Raw genomic sequence first — 10,963 nt, forward strand, 5'->3', positions numbered from 1 at the left:
ATAGGTATAATGACAAACCCTGGAATAAACATGAAATGTTTTATTTTATTTTGTATTTTATTTTTTTCATCTACAACTAAAAGGATACAATTCATCTTAGTCTATTTTACAATGTCTATTTTTACAAAACTACAACTGTACATATTGCCTAACATTACAATAGTCTAAATAAAGAAAAAAAATACATCTCCGAGTCCGGATTAACAATTTTGGATTAAAATACGTTAGTATCTATACAAGGGAGTTGTTGATTACAACATTGATATAATAACAAAAATATGTTGTTTTATTACGTTATATGTAACACAATAATATTGTAAATGTCAAAATTTCACTAGTTAATAACATTTTCTGATAAAGTGTTAGGGTTCTCGGAGAAAGAAACTGCCGAGTCATGTTAGTGCTTGTTTTGACAAATGATTTCAACAGTTTTTCCATAGGGACGGGGTGAGAAAGACAGTTACGAAAACGGAAAGTCTATTAATAAATTTAATTTTAATTGGACATCAATCTTTTAATGCAACGAATGTAACAAGTAAAATAATATTTTCTGAAAGTTACAGATTTATTTTAAATATATTTTTTTGTTTATATTTGTACATAAATTAAAAAAAAAATACTAAATAATACAGTTAAAATTAAAAAAAAAAAACCCGCCATCATATAATATAGATGAATAGTTATTAAAAATTATATTGCACATTTCCATTCTCATATTATACTACAGAGAAGAACACAGTTTCGATGAAAATTACGAATTTTAATAATTTATTTACATATATAGGTATATATAGATATCTATATCGGTCGAATGTATGTACAGTTTTAATGTCTCAACAATAGGTATTTACAACAAAATGATATTCGCACGTTAGCACAGTGAGACAATAGTTTATTATTTAAATGTCATTTATACATACAATTTGTTAATAACGAATGTGTAATTAAAATCAAATGAAAATGTATATACACGATGTCTATCCGCGTAATGTTGATGATTGTAATCCATTGAGTAGACAAGTACACACTGGCAATATTTTTGTAATTTTGATTAAATTATCTCAAAAATGAATAATCACTATTACAATTATTCGCAAAATGTATTTATGAAGTTTATACGGATAAATTATTTTGTATCTATGATTTGTCGATATATTGTACTTTAAAAATAATTAAATAGGTACAACACTTAAAATACGGGAAATAAAATAACTATCTTAACAGCACATTTAATATTATTGTTACAGATATAAAGTATTCGATACAAATAGCTTTTAGTGCAATCAACTGTTGGAAATAAAAAAAATAAACAAATAATATAATATCTACCTAAATAAAATAATATAATGGTATAATATTTTCGTTGTAAAATTCAATTTTGCGTTGTGGCTAAATATCTCAATCTAAATATAACTTTACACCTTTTAAATTAAATAATTTACGTTTTAATAATATCTATAAATAATATATAGGTAATTATAAGTCTTTGATACATAGTTTTAGACATTTATTTTATTGGGTTATGATAATATTATTGCTATTATTTTTAATTAAGATACGTTAAGGCAATATTATTTTTTTCCGTTCGTTGATATTTCTTATTTTTTGTTAACCAAAATTATTTGAGTTAAAGAAAGTAGAGTAACAAAATATTGATGAGAATCTTTTCTATAGCGTCAAAAATATATATTATTTAAAAATCCTGTATTTAAATGATATAAATGTATTTTTAAAAAATGATTGGAAATCAAAATATTTAAAAGTCTATGTATATTATAATATAGCTACGTGATGGATGTTTTTCAACAAAATTATTTTAAAAAGTTGTCACAACCAAAACATAAAGCCACACAACGAGGAATTCACATAGAACATTTACAACGATATGTGTTAATCATATTTTACGTACTGTGACGAAAATTAAAAATTGTAAAGTGAACATAATTTTAAATACTTTAAATGCAATTTACACATACTGTGTTTTATCATTAATCAGTAAGCTCAATTGTAAATATACTTAGATATGTACTTTAAAACATTATTTCTATTTTAGACAAAATTTAAAATTTGAAAGTTGTACATTTACATAATTTAAATGCATTTATTATTCTATTAGTTTAAGAAATGCTTGGTGATAATTCAATTTAATTAATGTATATAATATATTATAGCAGTATCTAAACCAATGGTAATTTAATTCAACAACATTAATTTGTATTTTATTCTTTTAAAAATTACACTATTTTTAATAACTATAATGGAATGTGTTTCAATAAACATCGTATCGTGTAATATTTTAGATCTAAAATATCAATGTAATTAAAATGTGTTGTAAATTTATTATGTAGTAGTACGTACTACTTATAATATGTCTCTTTGTATCTGCCTATACGAGTAAGCAGTTACATATATTTATTGGCTTTAAATGTAATTGTTTGTTGCTGATCTGATTTAAACTATACAATTGTTTGCCACGGAACAAGATACTTGACTGGAGAGGTACCTATTTATATATGCGTTAAATATTAAATTTTTAGAAAATAACGCTGATTAAAAAATACGTGCGTGTATGCATCCGAAACAGAGACTTTGGTTTTAAATTTATCATAAATACCAACATATATCAACTATAAGTCGCATGATCACACTTGTATGGATTATTGTGTTTTTAGGAACATATATTATAATAAGTGGCACTTATATCGTACACGAGAAGCAGATACAAATTTGTACATTAGATTTCCTAACATATAATAATTATATTTATATATGATTAATATGGAACTACCGTGGGCGTTTTATAAAACAAAACGCACAACATAAAGAGAGAGAGAGAGAAAGTTGAACCAAAACCGTCTGAAGCTTTTACAGAAAGACAGAAAGAGACAGAGAGATGCATGTGTTTAGGGCAGTTTTCATTTAAGGAAAATGACCTAAAAATCCCCATATCGTTTGGGCAAAATTTATATGGCACCTAGTATGTTCAGTACGCTTTCTTTCCCATTTTTGGAATTAACGTAACAATCTAAGATGAGCTGAACACGTCATTATCATCATATAATTTCTCAGCTTATAAATCAAAATATTGTTTATCTCAAAAAGTAATACCTACTTGACTTTAAACAGGTATGTACAATAGAGATAAAAATAAATTCGCTAAATGATGTGTATGATCTACTCGGATCTACTTGGGTGATTCGCCCAAATCGATATGTCACCCCGTGATGTCTGACAAATTGGTCGTCGAAATCATAAATATATATCTTAATTATATACACAACTATTGTTTTATATAGACGATAATAAATTTATGTTATTATTATTAATAATATACGTTATTAATAATAATAATAATAATAATAATAATAACGTATATTATTATTTTTTTTTTTTTTATATAGAAATGATTATTTCCGGTTAATGCGACTAAAATGAGCACGTGTCTTAGGAAGGGATTCAAGTGTGGTGACGGATGGCAGCGGCAGCGCGGGATCCCGTCATCAGTGTTGGGCCGCAAACTTCATGCGCTTTTGCTTTTGCCTCTGGTTGCAGAACCACACTCTGACCACGTTCTTTTTCAGGTCGAGCTTTTCCGCTATGGCCGCGATCTTCTCGCCCGACGGCCGCGGCTGCACGGCGAAGTACGCTTCCAGCGAACGTTTCTCGGGCGCCGCGATCGACGTGCGCTTTCGCTTCTTCTCGCCGGCCGGAAGCACGCTCGGCGCGTCCGGATCGCGGCGCTTGTTCTTGGCCTGCGCTTCCGCCTCTTCCAGCCAGGCCTGCAGGATGGGCTTGAGCGCGATCATGTTGTTGTGCGACAGCGTCAGCGACTCGAATCGGCATATGGTGCTCTGGGACAGGGCGCCGACGCCCGGTAGCTTGAGGTTGGCCAGCGCCTTGCCGACGTCGGCCTGCGTCACGCCCAGCTTGATCCGCCGCTGCTTGAACCGTTCGGCGAACGCCTCTAGCTCGCGGGGATCCGTGTCGGTGTCGGGGTGCTGGAGGCCCGCACCACCGCCCGCGCCGATCATGCCAGCCGCCGCGGCCGCCGCAGCAGCCGCCGCCGCCGCATGATGATGATGGTGGTGATGGTGGTGATGCGGGTGGCCGTTCGGGCCGGCGCCCGAGTGTGAGTGGTGGTGATGGTGGCCGGTCATCATGCCCGCGCCGTAGACGCCAGGATGGAGCGGACCGTGGCCAGACCCGTCCGACATCGGCGTCAGAGTGGTCATGGTTGACGACGATATTGGTTCCAGGAGGTCGAGGCCCTCCATACCGGGGTGCATCTGAAAACAAATCGCAAAACGAATGTTGGTAAAAACGATAATTTTTCAAGGACATAGAAATATTTTGATTTCATGCCACGAGGACAGTGTGTATTTATAGGTGTTCAAAGGTGAAAAACAGATTAACAGGTAGTTAATCAATCAACTATATATACACATACAGTCATTGGATATATTGAATGCTATTAATAATTTTTAGGGCGAGCAAAAATTTTGACCTCCCTTCGTATGATATTCGTATTCGGTAAACGCCTTCATTTAACTAAGGATTTTTCTCAAAAGTATTTGATTAAAATTTATTCAACTGAAATATAAAGTAAAATCATTAACGCAAAAATATCGAATGAAAAATCGTGTTATACGAATTGATATGAATCACCATTATGGAATTGTATATGATTATACATTTGCAAAGTGTAACTAAAACTTAAATAACAAAGTTAATTAAATTATATTGACTATAAATATAGGTAGACCACTTGACACTATAACCATCAGTAATCACGATTTTGAACAGTTTAAATACTTCTTACACATATTGAGTCATAACTGACAACTAAACTAATATGAATGAAAAATCAACGTAAGACTGTTATTTTAGACAATCTGCAAAGTATGCATTTTATAGTTAATCTTCTATAAACTCGAGTAGCACACGGTGCTTTTATTGTAAACAGGTTCAACTTTTCACAAAAATCGACCTTTCCGCGTTTACATCTTGAAAAAATTCAGATCTTAGATTTTGTTAACCTCTCATTAAAAACATAATGTGTTGAGTCATTGATAATTAAAAATTATTTAAAAAATTGCTTTTTAATTAAATTTGACTCAAAGATTTATTACCTACTATTAAATGTGCTATTTTTTTTATTAATGCTTAATTTATCTTGAAATATTAGTTAAATTAAAAGTCAGTAAAAATATTAAATATGTAGATTCATAAAATAAATAAATAATGATATGTTAAAAGAAATCAAAAATGTCAACGTGTATAGTAAAATTCAAAATAATATAATAATACACGTAAAAGATTTTAGTTCCCATGAATAATGTGTTTAAATACAAGTATAACAGTATAATTAACATCGATATTTATGGTTTAACCAAGTGATTTTGTCTGAATTTGAACTTAAAATGTCTATAAAAAAAATTATGCCTATGTATTTTTAATATTCTTGATTAATAACAACTTATGTGGCATCTTGTATTAAACATTCAAAAATGTTGACTAAGTGAATAATTTTTTATTAACATTTTTTAAGCAACTAAAAAATTGAAAATATTATCATCTAATGAAAATAATAATACAAATATTTGTTAAAAACTTCTAGAGTCTACTGTTATCCTAATATCCAATGTCGTCAAAATATGACCTTGAAATGCTCATAAAAAATTAATTTTGGTTTCCGGTAGAATTTTTTAAAATGCACTCGACTCAAATAACTAAAAAATTTATTCAGTTGTTAGACTCAATCCAAAATAAGCCATAGGACTATATTAGGTATATAATAATACCGATTATTATATAGCCATATATAGTAATATATATAGTAATTATATTTGCTGTACTTCCGTTTATATGTATATATTATAAGTATATGTAGAGCACGCCCGTAAAATACGATGATAATGTATGCGGTGTTAAATTTATCGTGAACATTTACGGCGCGCACGTGTGTGTGTGTGTGCATTGCGTTCGTGTTGTGCGTGAAACTAATTTTAATCAAGATTGAAGCCCTCCGTGGTGGCTCAACGAATTCAGTGCGCGAATATTATGTTATAGGGGAGAGATTATCGTTTTGGCAATGATGGCGCCCCGCGACCGCTTTACGATGAGTTTAGACGCGTTATTGCAATATGCGGGAACACATAAATGTATACATGCGTACCTATATGTTTCTATGCACTATAATATACTCTAGATGATCGTGCACTGAGTTACCCGTGACAAACTAAACAATGCTATAGTGGATTTAACTTGTCTTAAACTCCGTTTAATTTAAATTACACACATTGTTAACCCAATCGCTTGATTGGTCTGGACCTAACCGTTAATAAACGAAAAAAATATTCGTTTTTCGTGAGCCCCTCTTGGTTCTTTCATATTCAAAATTAAAAAAATTCTATTCAAGGGGCACGGTTTTGGGTATAGGATTATACATATATATTATCAACACTATAATACCTATACAATATTACGTTTTTACGTACCAAATTTCAGAACCACGAGTTCGAGATAGACTCGGCTGTGAGTCGCTTGTTGTACACACACGACACACACAACACGTATATAAACATTGCCTTTTATTAATACGGGTATGTGTATACGGCCGGCGTACATGTGTATCGGTATCTATGGAATGTGCAAAACGAAAAAAAATAATAATAACAACAAATACGTGATGAGATTGTCGAATAAATAAAACGAAAAGGCGGCGGTGGCGGTATTATGTATATTATGGCACAAACATTCGCGCACGGGATCGGTAAAAGTGTGGGAATTTGCATTTTATACGGGTCGCGCGTATGCGAACGGCATAATATGTGTGCGTAGAAAATATCAAGAAAAAAAAAAGCGACGAGCGTACGTCACGGGAATTCCGCACGTCGGGGGAGGGGGGTAGTGCATGTTGTTGGTGGTGGCGAGGGTTGTTCACCACGCGTGAATCCGACGGGGAGAAATTGTCACTGGCGAGTATATATATATATACGTGAGTGTGTGTATGTGTGAAGGTAAACCTATATACAGTAGTACAGACGTGGTACACCTACTATTGTATTGTATATATGCCTATATACATATATATGTATATATATATATTATTATATATGTAAAATTGTTACACATATAATACACGCGCTGCAGGATGTGGGGTCGCGTGTGTCACGCGTACATGCATGCGTGTATATATGTATATATGTATAGATTAGAGTATTCGTCGGGGTCGACGACGAGAGATATAGTTTGGCGGGACGAGTAACGGGAAGTATATATGTATATACAGCGGTGAGGGGTCGAAAGGGATGAAACGGCAAACGCAATCGAATGAATAATTGATTTGGATTGTTATTATACACACGCACACACATACACACACGTACACATACGTTCTCTTTCTCAATATACCGTCGTTGAGCACACACACGCACACACATAAACCTACTTTTGGCCCTTGTCGTCGCCGTTTACCCCTTTCGATTGGTTACAACCACGACGTAGACGACGACGACGACGACGACGCGAGGAGTATATTATTATTATTATTATTATTATTTACACACACACACACACACACACACACACACATATTACCACTCAAACAGCGCTCGTTCCTGTAATGAGGTAATCGGCCGCGTACACACAAACGCGACGGTCATATATGCGCGCGCCGCACTCTTCCCCTCGCGACCGGTTAGTCACAGTAGTGCAGTCCCCGCGCGACGTATATTTCATCATTAACTCGGTCTCTCGTCTCCCTCTGGCGTAGTAGTGTACTATACCCTTCATCTGTTGTAGCACACGCACGCGTAAACACCTATATACGAGTATCGCTGCTTCTGATGCTGTACAGTGAGAGAGGGATAAACAGATATAGATAAATGACGAGAGTAAGAGAGCAACAGAAAGGCAGGAGGGAGAGAGAGTAGATTGCGTGAGGAGTATTCCGCTGGGAACGCGGGTCCGTGTGTTTTTTGGAGGGCGGTAGTGGAAGTATACGAGCAAAAGTTAATGGATCGACAACTTTGACGAAGTGCTTCGGAGGAAAAATATTTTCGAGCGATGAGGGACGAACCACGACGACAACGCCGTTTGTGTTATAATATTCACCGGTATATATTCTGCCTTTCCACGCGAAAATGTATATTTTATTGATACCCACTCTTGCGTTCGTTTTGTTATATAATAATATATACAATATATCTATAACCTATATATATTCGTATATAACGTATAATAATGATTATAACATGAGAAATAACCACTGTTGCGTATTACGACTGTGTAGGTATCTATGTCGATGGATTTCCACGAGAAGTGGACTTACGTTGTCCAACTCGTTGGTTGACTTGAACACCGGACAAGAGTAAAACGAAATTAATGCCCTGCGTTCAAAAATCTTGAGTTTTATGTAAGAAATACAATTTTATGATTTTAACTTTATTTTTAAGCTGTATATATTATGTGCAATTTATGATCATGTTCTTAGTTACAATTTTTAATAGTATGCAAATTAATGTATAATGCATATACAAATAATTCTAAGTTAAAAGAATTTTGCAGGACAAAAGATTTTGAGTTCAAAAGTCTAATTATTTCTTCAAATTACTTTAAGTAACTAGTTTCAGTTAAAATAATATATTATTTTTTTTATAGAAATCTCAAAGTATGTATAAAAAAGTATAGAGCACATAAATAATTTACGTGCCATTAAAATCAGATGAGTTATGGCAATAAAATCAAATAGGGCATAATAATATGGATAGTTATAGGGTTTATTTAGAGGAAAAAAATAACATAAAACAATTTATCTTAACTATTAAAAAATACTTAAATATATAACGATGTATATAATACGTGTTAAACATTAATGTAACATATTATATTAGGTATATAATACGTATAGTAAGTGTAAAAAAAACCTGTAAATAATTTGTAAGCTCAAATAAAATATATATTTTTTTTATTGTTTCAGAATCAATTACATTGTATTAGCTTACAATTGTTTAAAGGGGTATATTTAAATTATTTAGCTATAAGGAGTGATATTTACATTATATTAAGTTGTACAATTCAATTTTTTTAAGAAAATAAACACTAAACACATATTATAATTTATACCATTAATAATTATCATTTAAATAATCATTGATATAGTATAGTGTGCTATAGTAAAAATTAAAAGTGCAAAATAAGTTTCAATTATTTTGTTTTATAAAATGTAACTTTTAAGATCTTTACAGTCTTGGAAGAAAATTATGTATGCATTTAGGTATACTGGTATAAATATAAATACAATAGTTGATCAAAGAAAAAATAATAATAAAACAAAGCTATTTATCAATTTTAATATTAAATATTATTAATTCTTAATGTAAGTCAGTATAAATTATATCAATTTAAACATTGAAGGATATATAGCAAATAGTATATTAAATTAAAAACGTTCTATTTTTGAAAGAAAGAAAGAGATAAATCATAAATGTAATATTATGATAATAAATAACTTTAAAATATGGAAAAGATGAAGTTTTGACAAGCTTATGAAACATCAATTACATACATTTCAGTATCTCAGTAAAAATATTTAATACGTTTCAATATTAAAATTAAAATTACATTAAAAAGTAGCCATGGTGTCTTGTTTAATAATAAATGTTTAAGTTTAGTATTATTCAGTGTGGGATTCCCCATAACTCATAAGCTTAGTTTTAACTAAGAAGTTTAAATACATGTATTTACCTGGTGACCTCGGTGGTTGGATTGGCTACCTGAGTGTCCACCGGACATTCCATGATGGTGGTGGTATGACGACATAACGTCGTGCTTGAGCTGAGAGAGCGGTCCAGGTGATCCAGTGGATCCAGGCCCCAATGATCCATTGCCTTGGCCTCCACCGTTGCCATTACCAGGTCCCGGTGATTGATGATTGTGATGATGGTGGTGTTTTCCCATATCCACAGCGGCAAGCACTTCAGCTCTACTGAGTAGACCGTCATTGAGACCACCAAATAAGTCACCCTGTGGAAAATAAATATTTTCAAAAATTAAGTTTACGCGATATGATAGTTATTTTTGATTAATTTTAAGGATTCAATTCGTTCTTAATGAATAGAGAGAATAATTATTTGAGTAACGTTTTCTTTGACGTATAATATGCGGAGAAGACGGTCAACAACTTGCTATACTTGAATATTAATGAAGAATCTCTATCCTTAGTTTTAAGCGGCTACGTTTTCTCACTATGCGTGGAATAAATGCTGCGCTGCGTGCAAAAGCTTTTTGTCAAGATAAAATTCACAGTGGACTTATGACGCCCAAGATAAGAAGTATGACATTTACTAAAGACGTCAACGAGTATATAGAGTTTACTTACTGGGGTTTTTTTTCGGGGTGTGTGACAAGTGCTGCTGGACTTTAGAGACGAGTCGTCAATTATTTATGAGCTATCCCATTACTCTACCGTTGTTTTACATGGTCATTGAAAAAATGAAAAAGTATTATAAAAATAACATGGAAAACTACTGTGAAAAGTAGATGGATTTTAATTATAATAATATATATAAAAATATGTAACATATATACATTATATAAAGATAATATACAGGTAAATAATAATAAACTGGATAACATTAAAAAGAAGTATTGGATATTCTTTCACGTTAGAACTTACTAATATTTAATTTTAGTTTATTTTTCTAATTCGAAAGTAGTTATATACTGCGTCATTAGTGAATGACTCCAACAATGTTTCTAGAATTTTTAAATTATTATAATAATTATATTATTATGATTATTATTATAATGACCTAATACAAGGTAAAGTGTAATATGTGGTTTATATTTGTATACATATTATATTTAAGGCGAGTAAAATTAAAAATGGATTTATTAAAAGTGTCTATACAAAAAAAAAATACTTAATATAGTGTTTAAACTTGTTAAACATTTTTTTTAG

General features: G+C 32.0%; 1 protein-coding gene across 2 annotated transcripts in view; it reads right to left on the reverse strand.

Annotated features, from left to right (window-relative positions):
- Window positions 1-2,265: 2,265 nt before the first annotated feature.
- Window positions 2,266-10,963, reverse strand: part of LOC113556546 (inhibitory POU protein) — a 35,672-nt gene continuing 26,974 nt past the window's right edge. For both annotated transcript variants that reach the window (XM_026961576.1, XM_026961568.1), the window contains 2 exons: window positions 9,748-10,026; window positions 2,266-4,286 (listed from right to left, as the gene is read on the reverse strand). In XM_026961576.1, coding sequence (XP_026817377.1) covers window positions 3,501-4,286; window positions 9,748-10,026 — 1,065 coding nt within the window. In that variant the 3' untranslated portion in view covers window positions 2,266-3,500. The remainder of the gene's footprint in view (window positions 4,287-9,747; window positions 10,027-10,963) is intronic.

Source organism: Rhopalosiphum maidis, chromosome 4 (assembly GCF_003676215.2).
Source record: "Rhopalosiphum maidis isolate BTI-1 chromosome 4, ASM367621v3, whole genome shotgun sequence".
Taxonomy (NCBI): domain Eukaryota; kingdom Metazoa; phylum Arthropoda; class Insecta; order Hemiptera; family Aphididae; genus Rhopalosiphum; species Rhopalosiphum maidis.